This window comes from Leptosomus discolor, chromosome 4 (genome assembly GCF_034619465.1).
Source record: "Leptosomus discolor isolate bLepDis1 chromosome 4, bLepDis1.hap2, whole genome shotgun sequence".
Taxonomy (NCBI): domain Eukaryota; kingdom Metazoa; phylum Chordata; class Aves; order Leptosomiformes; family Leptosomidae; genus Leptosomus; species Leptosomus discolor.
Genome location: NC_141394.1, coordinates 37,809,410 through 37,827,980, shown reverse-complemented (window position 1 = coordinate 37,827,980; position 18,571 = coordinate 37,809,410). Strand labels below are relative to the sequence as shown.

Here is an 18,571-nt window from a genome sequence, read left to right as displayed (position 1 = left end):
ATGAAAGCCCTTTAATCCAATAAGCATTCATTGGACGTGGAGTGTATTCACTGTCATTTTACAATTCTGAATCACATCAATATACCCCAATTATTAATGGCAATTGTTAGCAGCTCCATTTTAATTAGCTCACATGCTCTAAGAACAGAACTGATGTATCATTTAATTTTGTATTAAGCCACTAATCTTTATTTATACAATGTAAATTTAAGTGCACTGAGAAATGATTGAACCCTCGCAAAAAATATTATACTTAGAGTAGGTATTTCACATGAAACTTTAAAACTATAAAATTAAAATTGTTCTCATTATTCTTCCCTGTCTCTCTTGCTGGATGATATGAAAATGAAGACAGAGTTGTTGAGAACTAATTCCCTTTCATCCTTTTTTTCATAAAGGAAAATGCCCTTTTGGCATAACCCTTTGTACTGTGGGGCTGCTCAGTGCTGGGTTTCTGCATCTGGTTGTGTTTATGAAATGCTAGTGTTTTACCTCATCTATAGCAATTTGTATTGAAAAAAAAAAAAAGAAACAATACCCTAGAACTGGGCTTGTCCAGTTTTAGAAGAATACTTCTCTGAGCTCTGGTGAAGGCTCAAAGGTTTCCTGGAGCCAGTCGCTCAAACTGAAGCTCCCCCTGTCATTTGCCCAGTCTGCCCTTTTCTAGGCTAAACGATGCAGCTCCTAAAACCTTTCCTGAAGGTGGTGGGTTTTACATTTTCTTTACTTCCTGTTGCTTTTCCGTCCATCTAAATCTTTCTCAGATCATGGGGAGTAGACTCAATTCCAGTCCTCTAGAATCAGAAGAAAGAGCAAAGTAACTCTCCCATGTGTCTTGCAAGCATGAGGATTGTCCCTCCTTGCGATGGTTTGTGCTATGCTGAGAAGTTTTCCATCCTTTGGATGTGTATGAATGTAACGGGTTTGTGTGTGTATGGCAAGGTTTTGGTAGCGGGGGGGTTACAGGGGTGGCTTCTGTACGAAGCTGCTAGAAGTTTCCCTATGTCAGGTATAGGCAATGCCAGCTGGCTTTAAGACGGACCTGCCGCTGGCCAAGGCCGAGCCCATCAGCGACAGCGTTTTTCACCTCTGTGATAACGTATGTAAGAGAGTGAAAAAGTTGTTGCACAGCAGGAATTGCAGCGAGTGAGAGGTGTGACAATATGTGAGTGAAACATCCCGCAGACACCAAGGTCAGTGAAGAAGGAGGGGGAGGAGGTGCTCCAGGCGCTGGAGCAGCGATTCCCCTGCGGCCTGTGGTGAAGACCATGGTGAGGCAGGCTGTCCCCCTGCAGCCCATGGGCGGTGGAGCAGATGACTGCCTACACCCCGTGGAGGGCCCCCACGCCGGAGTAGGTGGATACCTGAAGGAAGCTGTGAACCCTTGGGAAGCCTGCAGTGGAGCAGGCTCCTGGCAGGAGCTGTGGCCCGTGGAGAGAGAGAAGCCCACGCTGGAGCAGGTTTGCTGCTAGAGACCCCGTGAGGGGGGCTCATGCTGGAGCAGTCGGTTCCTGAAGGACTGCACCCCATGAAGGAGACCCATGCTGGAACAGTTCATGAAGGACTGAACCTGTGGGAAGACTCACGCTGGAGAAGTCATGGAGGACTTTCTCCCGTGAGGGGGACCCCACATTGGAGCAGGGGAAACGTGTGAGGAGTCCTCCCCCTGAGGAGGAGGGAGCGGCAGGAACAACAGAGTGATGAACTGACCCAAACCCCAATTCCCTGTTTCCCCCTGTGCCGCTCAGGGGCGAGGAGGGAGAGAAATCTGAATCAAAGTTAAGCCTGGGAAAGAAGGGAGGGGTGGGGGGAAGGTGTTTTAAGATTTGGTATTATTTCTTTACTCCTCTCTGAGTTAATTGGTAATAAATTACGTTTTTCTGAAGTCGAGTTTGTTTTGCCCGTGACAGTAAATGCTAAGTGATCTCCCTGCCCTTATCTCAACCCCACAAGCCTGTTGTTATATTTTTTTTTTTTTCCTCTTCCCTGTCCAGTTGAGGAGGGGAAGTGATAGAGCGGCTTTGGTGGGCACCAAGCATTTGGCCAGGGTCAACTCAGCTCAATGAGGTATGCCCTGGCGATGTTTACATCTGTCGTAACAGAATATGGCAACAACAGTGACTTCTAAAATATTTTCCATGGAAAAATACAATTGTCATCTCGGCTGTATCTCCATTTGGCATCCAGCTTTTTCCTTTTTTTAAAGTAAGGATAAAAGTTGTGGCCACAATGTCAAAATATGCACCTGCTTTCTACATACCGTACATACAGAGTTTGCGCGTGTTTCCATGTATGTCTGTGCACTTTGATTACTCAGTTTCCATGTATCTTGTTGACAGGGTAAGGTTTTTTAAGAAATCCTCTTCATTCTGGAGATGTCTAAAGGATTTTTAAACAGCCCAGCTAAGGTACTCAAAGAGAAATGTGCATGTTTTTGCAAAATAAATTTGGGATTTTACTCTTTTTGGTGGCAGTGGGCAACCTACTCCTTTTCAACCCAGTCTTTCAAAAGTGGTGCATAACTGGTATGACTGATAGTCACAGATCAAGTATTACTCAGTTGCTTCAGTCTGAAATATGAGATTTTCCTCTTAATTTACACTGCAGAGTGTTTGCAGAAGGCATGCAGACAGTACAAGGAACCTCCATGAGTAAGCATAGTTTCACTACAGATTTCTTAAGTACTTTCTAATTTTATGACCTTCTGGCACTAGTATGTCACCTTTTCTACAACAGTGCTATTGTGTCAAAGTTAGAACAAGGATTGGGACAGGGTGTGCCTGAGTTTTCCAGAAATACAGCTCCAAAGCCTGTGAGAGACTCATAGAGAAATCATTTCCTCTTAATACAGTTGATCTCTCTTGCTCTGGTAGGAGGGAAGAAGCAGTCAAACCGAGCTTTGAACTTCTCAAACTTCTTTTCTCTTAGTTTCTTTGCATGAAAATATTTCATACAGACCTACCTTTCATTTGTCAACCAGAATATTTCACACTTTGTTGCTTCAAAAGCTGATGCCAAAAAGAATAGTTCATTCCAGGACATGGCGCTCTACCCTGTAAAAAGTAATTCTGACTGATTTTATGTAACTCATGGTCAGTCTCAAGCCCTTCAGAGCTGAACTCCTAACCCCCTAATGCTGGAAGCTCTGTTCTGCAGCCTGGTTTAATGTGAAATGTTGCTGCTTGGTTTTGCAGATTCGAAACATGGCGGCCAACCTCTGTGTGGACAGTAAACACGGAGCCATGGGGACTGAGCTGAGGCTAGACATCTGTGTGAAGGATGGCTCAGAACGGACGTGGTCACACGAACAGGTATTTTAACAGCAGAAAGAGAAAAACAGGGTAAAACTGTTGCTTCTCTTTTCCAGTTTCTAAATTTTTCTCTGAGGGCTTCTCCTTTTCCTAAGGCAAAGCAGGGTGTAGAAATAATTTGTGAATGATTGCTGACCTTAACAGCTTTTACAAGCACTCTTTAATTTAACCTCAGAAAGTCCAACCGCCTGGGCTGTGTATTCATCTTCATTTCCAAAAGGAATTGTAGTGCCCAAAAAGCTTTCCTGGTGCCCCATTCTCCCCCACAGTGTCATGAAAAAAAAGTTGATTTCAGTTCAGTTACCTGAAGATATTTTAAATATAGTACCTGGGCTTGTAAAGCTCTAGTGGTTGTCTGCTTCGATGCTTTTGTATTTTAAATGAATATGAGACATAAGCAAGATAAACGGGTAAAAGATAGAAAGAAAAGGATTTCATAAAGACACAAGGGATGATAAAGACTCAAAAAAAAAAAGCTTTCATCTAGGTTGGTTAGGTAGAAAAATATTAGCTTTCAGGAGTACAGAGGAAAAGAGATCTGATTTGTACTCATTGTGTCTGTGAGTGCCATAGGAAAGGGATCACGACCCCAGGCTGCGGGTCTGGCCAACGTGAGCAGAGAATCTGGATGAAAAGTACAACCTAACCGTTTATTAGTAATTTTAGTGACATGCCTTTCATGGGGGAAGGTCCCAGATTAGAAAAAATTCCCGATGCTGAGGAGAAAAATTGACCTGGCAGTCGCACACGGCACTTTGTAAAAGCTTAAAAGCTCCGGAGAGAGGAGTTCTGAGGGGTATTTGAAGTGCTGAGGTCAAGAAATCATTCTCCGAGGATACTAAGAAGTGCAGGGGGAGAGGTGCGAGTGAATGAAATGGAGAAGCTGAAGGATGATCACAATTTAGGTAAGTGCCAATAAGGCAAAAGGGAAGTTGCTGAAAGAAGACTTCTTCACCCAGCTACCAAAGACACAGCACAGTGATAGGATGCTGAGACCAGTTATAAAATCCTGTTTTGTTTATGAAAGACATCCAGTAATTCAAACAGTTAATTGAAGGAAGTTGTATGGCCCAGACTAGATCCCCACAGTGCTCTTTGACTTTAAAATCTGCGAAGCTGAAGAGCTCCAAACCCTCCTCAAGAAGGGAGGGAGTCCTGAGACTGAGAGAAAAGAGGGATGAAAAGGTGAGAGAAGAAAAAAAAAAATAAAATAAAATAAAAAAATAAAAAAATTAGCAGGGAAAGCAGAGAAAAAGGAGACTTGGAATATCTGTTGAAGGAGTAAGTACTGATGAGGAAGGGGAAGGGACGCAAAGGGAGAAGGAGGGAGAGGAATCTGTTTCAGCGTGCTCCGGTGCATTGCGGTGTTTGGGATCAGACTTGATGTAAAGGTTTCATTCTACGGTGATGACGAAAAGTGACTTCCTTAAAAGAAACAGGGTTAAGCTAACACGAAAGGAGTTCAACCAACCAGCTCCTGGGATCGCAGAAACAGAACTAGGAAGCCCCACGCACGCCCAGGGGCGGCGTGACCTACGGCTGCCGGGCTGCCGCGGCACAGCGCGTACCTGCGCCCTGCGGGACAGCCCGGGGAGCGCTGCCCGGGGCCGCTCCTCCCGGCGGGGCGGGGCGGGGGCGTTGGGACCGGTATGCGCGGACCCAGGCCGGAGCCGTGTCACGCGCTTCGCCGGACAGCGCGGCGGTTTCTCGGGGCCGCCGATGCGCGTTGCCGGGCGCTCGTTCCTCCGGCGGCGGCTGCAAGGCGGGAGCCGGCCGGCAGGGGGCAGCCCCCGGCCGGCGTGGGGAGCCGGGCGGCGGGGGGCAGCCCGCGGGGGGCGTGGGGAGCCGGGCGGCGGGGGGCAGCCCGAGGCGGACAGCCCCCGGGCGGTGCGGGCGGACCCGCTGGCGGCAGCCCGGCCCGTTGACCCTGCGAGCAGCCCGTTTGCTTTCGGTTCGGTTCGTTCGCTGGGGTTTTTCTCCCAGGAGGGAGCACTGCATCCAAAGGCGGTCCTTCCCAAGGATAGTTACCGGCAGTTTATCCGCCTGTCAATCAAAAATCATAGAAATCATGCGAGATGTGTTAAAGAGTCTTTAGAAGATAATTAGGGTAATAAATAAATAAAATTATAAATTATAAATATACATATCTATATATTACAAATATAATATCTATAAATACAATTGAATTTATTATTATTAATAAATAAATGTCATTTCACTTTCTTCTAGAAAGGAACTTTATTTTCTGAAACTAGAAAACAGAAGTTTTAAAATTATTTTGTGTTTTACCTTATGAGATAAGACCTGGCATAATATCTACTACTGTACTGCTGGGTAACTTTTTTATTTGCATAATTTTAGTAGTGGTAATATACTGTTGATTTCTGGATTAGCTTAGAAACAAAACAAAACTGATTTTACTCAAGTATTTCAGACTTCTGTTATGAGACACATTATTCTGGCTGATAGATTTGAAGGGTGAGTTTGTGCAAGGTACAGATTTTGAAGACACCAGATGAAAAAGAAAGGAAAGAATTACAGAATTGAGGTAGTAGGCCTGGCTGAACCTCAGAATTTCTATTCCATTGAAAATGGGATAGAATGTGCAAAATATTTCATCCAGAAGAGAACTTCCAGTTTTCCTCTAGAAAAGAAATTCTGAAAATGTTTCATTTGAAATGGTCAAACCATTTTGATGATGCAAGGTTTGGGGGACCTTTTGAGAAACAAGACAGTGTCCTTTTCCCCCTTTTTCCTGAAGTTTCTCTCATCTCACAGTGGAGGGACCGTGTGTACTATGTTGGGAAGCACCTGGGCTTCCACTGCTCCAGCCGTAGCCAACACCTCCATGCCCTGTAGCTCCCCAGAAACCTGCAGGCAAAATCTCAACTTCCAATCTGGCAAATAAAATCTGTCACTGTATTGGTGACAGTCAATAGAAGTGAAAAAAATCCCACAAAAGCATGTTTAGGTTGGTATATTTTGATGAAAATTTCCCAACAAGTTCTCCTTATTCGATCCCAAAAGCTGCCTAGTCAGGAACGTTACCTGTACTGCGTGTAAGACCACAGTCTAATGAAACAAGGAGAAAGAATGTGATCTTCCACTTGCACCACAGTAAGCTGTGAAGATAAACTTTGTTAAAGAGTGCTTGGGAAGAACTGCCAAACAGCTGACCAACCCTCAGAGAGCTCCTCTATTGCTTTTATCTTCCTGAGTTTGTTGCTTACGTGACTTCTACATATGCCAGTAGAAACTAGCAGTATCAATTAAAATATCAAGCATTTTATTATCCTATTTCAAATAGCATTGACTGACACTGAGATGGTCTTGTAACTTCTGGTACAAATTTACAGGGTTCGGTGGCAAACTAGTAGCTTGATGTGACCAGTGCAGCAGGCATCAGTGCTGCCACTGCTGCTAGACAGAGAAATGATCCTTTGTGCCACTTGATTCATGTCACGTTACCAGGGCAGGTGTTAAAAGCTGACAGTCTCAACAGTCATGCTGGGGTGCAAAGCCCTTTAGCAGCCCCCAGGAGAAGGAGGAGACCTTCGACCCCAGGGCTGTACAAGCTGCAGATGGTAAACAGCAGACAAAAGGTTCTTGAGGCACTTGCAGGCTTTCTGGTAAACAGAAGGGTGAGAAGCGAGGATGAGTGTCACTGCAGCTTCTGGAAACTTCCCCAGAATTAAAAAACAGAGGGGAAGGAAAGTGGCAGGAGGATGGCACGGTGGGCGTTCTTTCACCTCTGCCTTCCCAGAGCTAATTTCTGGCTTCAGGGGAAACTGGGGCTCCGCTGGACTGATAACGTGCCCAGCTCTTTCTTCTCTACTTGGAGGTATTAGCTCAAGTCAGAGCCCAGTTCTGAAGCATGGTGTTTCATCTTCGTGCGGGGCACATGTTGTCCGCTCAAGTCCAATGCTGTAGTCAAAGCACAATGCCAGCTGATGGACCCCAGCCAAGCAGCAAGTAATAGAGCAGTGTTGTCAGTCTGGAAAGCATTAATGATATCAAAAGGGCCTTTGTCCTATAGACAGTCCCAAGCTAATGGCTGTATCAGGCAATCATTCTTCAGGCCCTGTGCCAATTATAAATGAAGCTGGAAAGCTGTATTTTCCCCAGTTACTGCATGACAGGGCTAGACTACATGAAAAGCTAAAGCATGAGGGCTGAGGGGGTACTTGGTTGCAAACGCAGAGGATGAGGCTGTGTTTTATGGGCTGTGTGGCATGAGAGAAGGCGGAGGAGGAGAATGAGCATTCCCTGAGCCAGGACAGAGGGTTTCTTGGGTCCAGGAGGGAGCAGTGAACAGCAGCTGTCTTGGTTTGAAAGACAGGTGTCTGTGGAGGAAGGCAGGAGCCTCCCTTGAAATGGAAAGTGCAACCCCCTTCCCTCCAAATTATTATAATTTTGAAATTATCAGGCCTTCAGGCAAAGATATGGGGAATAAGAATAACAGTTCTTTACTAATATATATATATATATATATATATATATATATATATATAACACAAGGCAGGGAAAAAACAAACAACCCACTGGTTTACACTGACAGAGTCAGGAATACAACCTGACACCCTGTTAGGGTGGCAGTAGCAGTCCGATAAGATGCTGGCTGCAGTCCTCCTGAAGTGATGGATGTAGTTCTGTGGAAGCAGCAATCAGGTAAAAGAGTCTGGTCTTCCTCCGAAGGTCCAGTGGTAGGTAGGTAGCTCTTGTCCTCTGGAACTCCAGTGGGGGGAAAAGCTCCTCTGGGAATCCAGTGGAAGAAGGCTGCTAGGGTGCTCAAAATCTCCGTTTTTATTTGGCATGGACTGCTTGGCTCCTTCCCCCCACCTCCCCGGGCGGAGCATCTCACAATGGGATGGGGAGTCGTGAGGCAGTTCCTTGATGGGCCATTAACAGGAGATAGTCCAGGAGCGAGTTATCGATGGGTCAGGCGATAAGGCATTGTTGTGCCCATTAATAGGAGATAGTCCAGAGGGGGAAGGCAGGGAGCACCGCCCCACCTGGTCTCAACAGCTCCTCAAGATGGTAATAGAATACTTTTTTTTCTTTTTGGCACATTTTACACTGTAACCTAGGACAGCAGCCCCGCAAGCTGCAGGGGAAGAACCAGCCTGCTGTTTGTGCATAATATGTCTGGAAATTTAGGTGCAGCCTTGTTTCAAATCAACAAGCAGACAGGAATGAATGAAGGGGCACCAAAGAGTTGGTCCATTTCTTATAAAATCTGATGCAGGTGGCCCCTAACAGCTTAGGTCAAAGGATCAACAAAATCCAAAGTGACAGGTAGTGGCAAAGCAGAGCATTATGTACTCAGGACTTCAGCTAATAATATGTAGCATTGTTGCACAGTATGCAGCGGAGAGACAGTTTTTATATTGGACAGATTTAGTGTTTACTAGAGAGAATTTTCTGTATAATGGAGGATAGCTTAGAATTATGACATTGGAAGGACTGTAGGCCTTCAAATTTCATCTGAAATTACGAGATCTTAATATTAATTGGATGTAGAGAGAAGCAGAACGTTTTTTCTGATCAATTTTTTTTTCCCCTCTCTCTCAGTCTTAAAACTGAGTTCCTGCCCCTAACAAGGTTGATTTTATAATAGTATCACTAGGAAGAAGATATACTTGTTGATTTAAAAATGAAACTGGTTTATAAAACAGGAGGCTAAGAGGGAGGAAAAAGAATCTGTGCTAGTTTAAATATTAGGATCTAGTATTACACAGATCCTGGTTTTCAGTGGAAGGGAATAAAAAATCCCTACCTGTTACCACGTCTTTGCTTCAAACAGGACATGGCCCTGGCAGTCTTCAGAAAGCACATAGGAATGGAAAGGGCAAAGGGATAGCCTGGATCAGTATGATCTGATTTAAAGGCTAGCTTGAGCTCTTTCAGGTGTACTGATGCATTCAGTGGGGTAGTAGTTCCTCAGGCCAAGGTTCAGAGAACAGCAGGAATTGGCCCCTTGGCTCACCAGTTGTGCACAGAATGAGAAATCTGGGGAGCCACCCACTGGGAAAGATGAGGAAGGTCCTGCAAAAGGAGCTCTCTCTTGTAGTAGTGATGAGAGCGAAAATATCGCGTTCCTCTAGGTATTTGTTATTCATCACTTTGAACTCTAGGTTTATTACTTAGCTGTAGAAAGGCAAAGGGTAAGAGAACGAAAATAGCCTTTGTTGTTTTTTCCTTAAAGGAAAATAATCTTGGCCTTCTCTTTTTCAAAAGAAACAGCAGCATAGCTTGCTTCTGTACCAAATCTTACTTCTGTCTTCACTTGTGAAATGATGAGTTATCTTTGTAGGGAGTCTATGGTGCGACTTCCAAGAAACAAGAAGAGAAGTGGAAAAAGACTTAACCTTTTAAAAAGCACAAATTGCTTTGAAAATTAAGTTAAAGCTGTCCACTGCATTTTACTGCAGATAAATGTAAAAGGCACTCTGGGAGAAAGAAGAAATAAGCAGGACACAGGGGCAGTTTAAGAAAATGCTGGCTAGAAAATCTATAATACAGAAGTAAATAGGGAGCAAGAGCAGGTAACAGAGAGAACAAGGGCTTACAATAAAACACACAAGAAAAAAGGAAAATATTCAGATATATACTTGTATTTTGTGCCTTCAGGCCAAGGGAAACAGCAATGCCTCTTAAATGTGGCATTTAGAGGATGGTACAGCATTGAAGATGCAGCATTTTTAAAAGATGTATTATCTTTTAGGAAGACCACGGAAGGAAGATAGCTATCACAATGAAAGGGTTAAAACCTGGGAACCACAACAGAAGTATTCAGAATCAGACCCCCATGACATTGAGCTGGGATTTGTAGATACTGGTTCAATCAGGAAATGTACACACTGCAGGGGGCAGGGTATTAGATAAGGGTCAAAAGGATGCTGAGATGAGGTAGCTGCGGTGCTGGAGGCAGCCTGAGCACAGTATGGGGAGCTGCTTCTCTGGATAACGAGCCTGCGTGCAGAGTTCCACATGAACCATCACAGCTAAACAGTTTCCACTAGCAAAGTTTGCTCGTTTAAACAGAACTTCACTTTCTCAGTGTTATGTTTCAGTTTATACTGTGGAAAATCAAAAGTGATGCAGAAAGCCAAAGAATGGTACTGACACAAAAAAAAAAACCAAACCACACCAAAAAAAAAAAAACCTCACTGATCTCAGCAGAGCTTCTAGGTAGTAATTTAAAACCTGCAAGCCATTTTCTGCAAGGATTGGTCCTTGAGAAAGGAAAATGCACTCTGTATCTTTAAATTTGGTGCTGTCAGACCTGTCACCTTCATCTGCTGATTGAAAGACTGCAATGTCACAGCATCATTTCAGGCAGCTGGTGTCTAATTGACAAGGATTCCTCTATTAACTGTGATCCTCCATGATTCCTCTCAGGCAGGGAGAAAAAGGGCTTTAACAAGCTGCCTGCAGCTCACAGGTTTCGCAGTAGAAAGATGAAGATCATTTAACATGTGTTGTTTGGGGGGGAAAAAGCAGCTGAGAGAGGATATACTAACAATGTCCCACATAAACAGAAGGAAACTGTTCATTAACCATGGGAAAGATGCTATGATGGGAAGATGTCTCTAGGTAGCTTCTTCAAACCCAAATGAGAGCTAGAGGAACATCATTAGCATAGGCTTTCTGAGTCCTGGGTAGTTGTAGTCCTAGTGCATACAGGTGCTGTTTTAACTGGGGTAACTAAAGGCTTTAATACAGCATATCCCCTCTCCTCTCCACAGTACTGTGTCGCCTGAGATTTTTTTCTTCCCTGCTATAGGGATTATGCCCTCCTGGGGTGTATTCCACATCATGGCTGATGCACTTTAATTAAGGTAGTTGGCATCACCGAATCGTACACAGGCAAGTTCTCATTTAAACAGCAGCTGGGATGCGCAGAGTAGGGGAACATGTATCGAGCTGTGTGTGTGGTTTTAAATGTTTTTCACTAGTAATATATCATTATATTGCCTGATTGTTTTTCTAGCTCTTCACCTTTGGTTGGAGAGAAGACATCCGCCCCGGGGAGCCACTTCACACCAGGAAGTTCTGCTTCGACGCCATTTCGCACAGTAGCCCTGTCACATTGTATGACTGTCACGGGATGAAGGGAAACCAGCACTGGAGCTATAGGAAGGTTGGAGTCACTGTGGGGCATCTCAGAGGTTCAGACTGTCTTGAGCCTGTGTTTAGTTTAGCTCAGGCTTGTGTTTTCCCATCAGAGAAATTTTGTTTTAAAACCTACCCCATCTTACTCCACTTTAATTTTGTGGTAATCTCTCTAGAGTATGTTCTTTTGAGCATTCAGCTATTTGGGTCAAATTTAAATGAAAATGGATCTGATCCAGCTCAGAGGGTGTCTGTGTTGGATCTGTTCCCTGAAAGGTGTTTTACCATTCTGGCACTTCAAGATGCTTGTGTCATTTTAACAGAGGCACTGTTGGAAATATTTTCATCCGGTGTGACAGCAGCAAGAAATGCTGCTCATGAGTTAAATATTATTATCTTACTACATTTTAAAGATTACAAGTGGCATAGAAATCTTTCAAAAAAAAAAAAAAAAAAAAAAAAACAACTTTAAAAGCACTGCTGTAAGCCTAAAGAAGGCAAGAGTTTATAAACTAAAGATAAGCAGCTTAGACACTACTTTGATCTGCTAAGTTTCAGCCCATTTTTATAAATCACTGGAAACAGGAGGTCAAGCTAAAAACTATCAGAGCCTCATTTAGGGCAAAAAGTCCTGGTAATGCTACTGAGTTGTTGTTAGGTTTTTTTTCAAATGGTTTATCAGCAAGTTGCTTTGAGTAAAGATTTCACTAATAAACTGTATTCCATGGAGGATAAGGACACACATTTTTCTGAAGCACTGAATGATTCCTCTCACACATCCTTCACTTTTCTTTGACCACTGTGCCTTCCCCACCACCTTGCTTAAGCTGAGGCCAAAGTGCCAGGAGCTGGCCTTTGCCAGATAAACCTCAATACTGCTTTCTCATTTGAAATTCTATATAGCAGAAAACTAATTCAGAACCATTAAAAATAGGTTTGCCCTGACCCTTTTTCTGAGTGCCTACTTATCAGCCTGTGCCTTTTTACCCTATTTATGTTGCAATTGGAGATCCACCACAAGATTTCCCAGACATGTAATCCCTTTGAAACTGAGGTTATTATTATCTGTAATAAAATCAGAATTCATGGGCCAGATATTTAGAGGATATAAATTGCCATGGCTGTATTGCTGCATATCTGGCTTTATAATGCCATAATAATAACTCCTTGCTTCAAAACCCTTCCAATTTATCTTTTTGCCTACCCAAGCTGCAAGAAAGAAGCTTTCATACCTTTGGCACTTCATTAGTGCTTAATGTAGCCAGTTCATAAGACAAAATGCAGGTCTGGAGCTGCCCTCTATAAGACTCATCACCTTTGATAAGCACAGAACATGGCACATAACTAAAAAAAATTACATTTGAAAAAAATACACAGTGTGAGTTGTATTAAATTCTCTCCACAGCTTCATTTTTAATTTCCAGAAGGCTGATAGGGCTTCTGTAAAAGTTCTCAATGCAAGGCAGGCATTTCCATCTCAGCAAGAAACTCCGCGAAATTTTGTTACCAACACAGTCTTAACTGTAATACCAACCTGACAGCAAGCTGATTAGTTTACATAAACCTTCAAATTAAGAGACTGCATTGGAATAATAGAATTATGTGTACATGGTTTTCTTTGGGATTAGTTTTAGTTTGGCTAAACGGTAAGTAGTGTTTTTATTGTTTCACATAGTCTATTTCCTCAGATACAGGGCAGATTTATGTTAGAGTTTTTTGGTGGTACAGCTATACCTTCAAAATCATACTGATATAATCCTTATCTAGTTTTGAAAGCATCTTGGCAATAGGATTTATTTTAAAAAAAAAAAAAAACAAGTACAAGAAAATTATGTTATATTCATTTAACTGCATCTGTACTAGAGCCCTTTACCTAAAGGATGGTATGCTAGTAAAATCACACCCTAAATAAATAAAATTAGTAGTCTGTTTAAGCAAGAAGTGCCTCCTTTTAAAAAAACAGAGAGCAGGTCAGCAACTCTGTTCTGTTCTCTGCACCACTTACAGATGATGTAGCTTCCTAATGGTCCCGTACCCATCCTGCAAATGAACCTTCCCATGTTTTAGGAAAAATGACCTTGTTTGTCAATATCTTGTAAGATGCTTAATATGAAGTGTTTCTTACATTGCTGTCATACTGCTCCTATAAAACTAGAAGATAAGAGAGGTTTATGCTTTTAAGGATAAGTCGCGTCTCGTGATCATTTGCATCCTTGAGCCACTGGTAAGAAGTAGTTAGGGCTGTGAAGTGATTACGAAGTACTGCAAATAGAGTTTGAAGCCAGGCATTGTTTTAAGATTCCATATTCTTATACCATAGAAACCCTAACAACCTGGTTTTGGATACTGGCAAATAAAAACAGCTTAAATATTTTAGTGGCAAGTAGAATACATTAATATTTTACTTTGGGTAAGGAGTGCTCCTCTGAAAAAATTTCCAGCTGATCCCCATTACCTGCACTTTGTTTCTCATTGCAGTGCAGTCTTAGAGTGTGCAAACTGGATTCTTTTCAAATGAATGAAACCAAAAATACCGCTAATAAACGTGTTAAAAAATATTCTTACTCCCATACTGCTTAAAATACATCTGAGTGACTGTTTGAAAGTCTCCTAAGTCTGTGATATGAAGTAATCAAATTTTTTAAGACCAATTCAAAATACTGGTCTACAGCCAAGTATACCTTTAAGAAAACCCTGTAAGAAGCAATAGAGTAGAATGAATCTGAGTAATACTATAAACACTACTGTGGGTTGAAAATAGAAGAAAGTTAGTTTATTATTATTATTTAATTTTTTATGATTTTATTATTATTACTAATACTAGGGGGAAAAATATTGACACCATCATGGTGCTCCCATCAATGATGAGAACAATGTAAGAAATTAGATAGATAAATGTAAATAACCTGAAATTATTAGAGATTTGGGAGAATAGTGGCTTCCCAAGCTAAAGACATTTTCTTGACTCTGTTTGAGATTCCTAAGCATGCCAGGGCCAAAGAACAACAGTGCCTACAAATTTCCATCCCTCCCAGTGAAGAAATACATCTCTGGTTTTCAGTGCAGCATCATTCTGGGTTGACAGGCAATACATTGGTTCTGATAAAATATGATTCAATTTATGTGCCCTAGTCCCATTAATGCTATTTGTAGAGCACAAGTACCCAAGAGAGGACTGATTTAGTAGGTCTTTAAAAAGAAACAATTGTGCAAAATCAATTTCATTATACGATAATTCTACCCTGAGCCTAGTGATTATGATAGACGCTAGACTGACAACGTCAAAAACTGTGCCCAGAACAGCGTGGTTTGCTCATACTCTCCTGACAGCTTCAGGGACAAACTGTAAGTTCATTCTGCGCGTAGTAGGCACGTAGATTATTTCCTCAGACAACTGAAGACATGTCATTGTGATAGTGGCTTTTATCATATGGACATCTGTCCTGCTGAAACGGCACTGGGGCTACCAACTAATTTCAGATAAACTACTGCAGCCACCAGCTGATAATGACTTCCAGTTGCTATTGACCTTGGCCATAGTTATAGCAGTGACCTAGAAGAAATGAAAGGCTCTGTGTCTCATTACCAATCCCCTGAACTGTCGAGACCCATTATCTTATGGAGAAGTTTCTCCTTCTGCAAATAATCTTCAGACTTGCCTTCATGCAGAAGAAAAAAAAAAAATCACTTTGCTGTTTTCAGATGTTAGAAGTGTCTCCACAAGAGCTCTTGTGGGTTTTTAATATTGATGTAAAGAGGAATTTATATATTTGTCTTGGAAGGTTCTTATCTGGGATGCACACAACTGTTACCCCTTAAAGTCCTGAGCCTGTTACCATGAAAATCTGTAAGAGCAGCAGGCTTTGACCTTAGGTCAAAGTAAATTTGAGATGGTAAATTAATAGGCCTTTATATATAGCTAAGTTAGCCAGAAGTTTTTCCAGAGTGGTAACTGTGTCCCTGTTCTGAAAAGACAGTCTTCTCTCCTAATAACTAGACTTTCTAAAAGAAAGCACCAACAATGCTTCACTCAAAAATTGCATCCCCTGGATATTTCTGTGAGAAGAAAGACCACCAGCTCTCTTCAGAAAGGCTGGAGCAGTTTTCATAGCATGCTTGTCACACTGAAGCGATTTCCTTTCTTCTTGTACCAGCTATCCTATTAAAGCTTCTAGTGTTCCAACTTTGGCTTCCCAATAGCTTGGCTGACCTTCACGGCCAGCTATAAAGCAAGCAAAACCAGATGCAACCTTCCTCTGAGGCCCCACAGCAGGCGGGGTGGCCATGGCACACTCACTGTGTCCTCATTTTGGGCAGTGCCACTCCATAAATCTCTCACAGGACAGGAAGTCCTGTCAAGGTGCAAATGGGTGCCTGCTCCACCCCATAGGGTACTTGGGAGTTCTTGCAAGCCCACCTCCTAGTAGGGACGTGATTGACATTTGTACACGGTACAGTTATCCCCTTCTTCCAAGCTGAAGTATCCTACCTGCTTACCTCACAGAGCAAAATAGAGCGTGACAGAAAGGCCTCTACCCATTTGGTTTAGTCCTGTCAGCTTTGACAGCATCCCTCTGAATTACAGTCTTGTGTGTGCATGTGTTTACCCACTGTTTTGGGGGAAGGGCAGATGCTGGAGGTGAAAACCAGTGTTTGTGAAATGCAGATGTAACACCATCACCCTCAGCCAGAGCACAAGATGCTTTTGACTTTGCTCTTTGTTGCATATGTTAATATGAAAAAAAGGGCATTGTACTTTACCAGTGTTTCACAACCCCCAAAATCAACCATTTCATCTTTCCTAAATTTAAAAAACAAAGAACCCACTTTCTTTTTCAAAAGTGTTTTAAAACAGCTACTATTTCTTATTGGGTTTTTGTGTTATGTTTATTTTTGTCTTCATACTTCTTTTTTGAATGTGGGGTATTTTTAGTTAAAGAAAAGTTTCTGTATGATTGTTGCTTAGCACCCAGAGCACTTTTGTGAGTTTTTAATTAATCAATTGCAACTTGACAAGTAGCTTTTTTTGGTTTTTCCATCTCACAAACTGGGCAAGTGGGCACATCCTGATTTAATAATAAAATACTGGCAGGGCATGTTTGGCACGGAGGGGAAAAGCCTGGATGTGGTTTACCAAGAGTAATCTGAAATTTATTTCAAGAGGTACAGTAAGTATGCAGTCCCTGGAAACTTTCAAACCATCCGATCACCCACACATCTGACTCTGTCAAACACTTTCCTACTAAGTGAACTAAGTACAATGAAACTACCCAACTTGCATATACCAGTTGCTCATCTGGGTAGTTTCTGCTTTAGCTAACATTCACAGTCAGGTTACTTACAATTTGCTCCAGTTTTGTGAAGTAAAATTAACAAAACTAATCATCATAAATAACCTTTTTAAAGCAACTTGATCCATGCTTTGAAAATCTCCACAGGGAGCTAAAACTGTTAGGATTTACTTCTTACTAGGACAGAGTGTATTTCAGTGGATGGTCTTTTCAAGGCCATAGGTAAAGTCTGCGTTTCACAGGCTGAGAACTGAGATCATCAGTCCTGTATCCATCTGTCCATCACACCAATTAATTTTTAACACTTTTATTAATTTGGAGAGTATCCATTTTCCAGACAGGTTGTTACAGATTCTCCTGCCCAGAAGCACAATATAAACTGTCAAAACCAAATCCAAACCAAAAAACCCCACTTTTCAGGTTCAGACATCTAAAAGGGCTCCAGACAAGCACATTATATGCAAAGATTATCCAAAGACATTCTATTTTTTCATTATATTGTGTGGTTGTTAGTTAAATACCAGAAGATGTCTCCTCATCTGAATACCCCATTTCATGAAGGATAATAACCCAAGGGAAAAAGCACTCCATTCTCTATGGCTTCCTAATAATAGCTGTGGTTATTACATAAGGTTAGCACACAGAGACCGCAAAATCATTTCAGTTAGGGCTGTGTTAATCTATGCTTTGTAAAATAAGAACACTTCCAATGACTTGGCATTTGCTACTTAATTCTATCTTTTTTTTCATTCCTGTAGGACAAAACTTTGTTCCATCCCGTAAGCAGCAGCTGCATAGATTGCAACCCAGCCGAGAAGAAGATTTTCATGAACAGATGTGATCCTTTATCTGAAACTCAACAGTGGATTTTTGAACATATTAATATGACTGTTTTAGAAAAAATTAACAGCAAGGCCAGTTCCTAGAAAGAAAAGAAAAACAAAAAATGAACACACCTAATTACGTACAGACTGCAAACTACATTTTTGCCAGCATCTGGGTCAAAGAAGTCAGGAATTAAATTTCCTAGATCCAGAAAATCTGTCCTGAGGATTAAGAAAATGCCACAGCAAGATTCAGCAGGCTGTCCTTGTGGATGTACCTGAAGAACTTGGCCAAGAGCCTTACCGGATGCTGCTGAGAACTTCAGGCTGAAAATTCCCTTGCTGGTCGAGGGAAAAACTTTGTTTAAAAACTGTTTAAAACTATTCCAAGTTAATAAAGTAAAACAAAACTCTAGACTTTCTCAGGTCAAATCCTGCTGTAGTGAGTAGCTCAGAACAGATGCTGAGGGATGGGTCTATGGTGTGCATGACAGCTACAGGAACCTGAAGAAATCCCAGGTTTTAGAACTAAACATGCTGGTAGAAGAATAATGATGTCCCAGCACTTCCTAGACAAGATATATGCTCTGTTGACATTCTTTTAATAAAAGGTTGGGTTAAGCAGGTTTAACCCTTAGAACTGCTGCAATTAATTTTAAATACCTCCCTTTTACATTCCATTCATTACCAAAATAGGAATGGTAGAAATCTTAGGGTCTAGAATTACACTGTAGTGAAGCATGAAATGAACTGTAAGATTTTGCCCTCACATTTCCCCCCTTCAGGAAAAAAAAGTGAAGCAATCAAATTTCTATACATGATATATTTAGCAGTTGTGATTCAAATCCTATTGTCACACAAGGTAAGATTGGTTTTTAGTGACAAATACAACAGCAGCAGTTGCAGCATAATGGAAGGCTTGTGGACTAGCTATCTTTTCTAAAGGTAGAATCCTTACCAAAGTATAAATTACATTGAAAATAGGCTGGGGAATAAAAAACCATCAGGAGAGTAGGAAATAATTGCATGC

At 41.9% G+C, this 18,571-nt stretch overlaps 1 protein-coding gene across 1 annotated transcript in view; it reads left to right on the top strand.

The window, feature by feature from the left end:
• GALNTL6 (polypeptide N-acetylgalactosaminyltransferase like 6) overlaps nt 1–17,643 on the top strand; it is a 477,188-nt gene extending 459,545 nt beyond the window's left edge. Inside the window, exons 10-12 of the mRNA XM_086464318.1 lie at nt 3,195–3,311; nt 11,305–11,454; nt 17,476–17,643. Coding sequence (XP_086320444.1) covers nt 3,195–3,311; nt 11,305–11,454; nt 17,476–17,643 — 435 coding nt within the window. The remainder of the gene's footprint in view (nt 1–3,194; nt 3,312–11,304; nt 11,455–17,475) is intronic.
• Nucleotides 17,644–18,571: the final 928 nt, after the last annotated feature.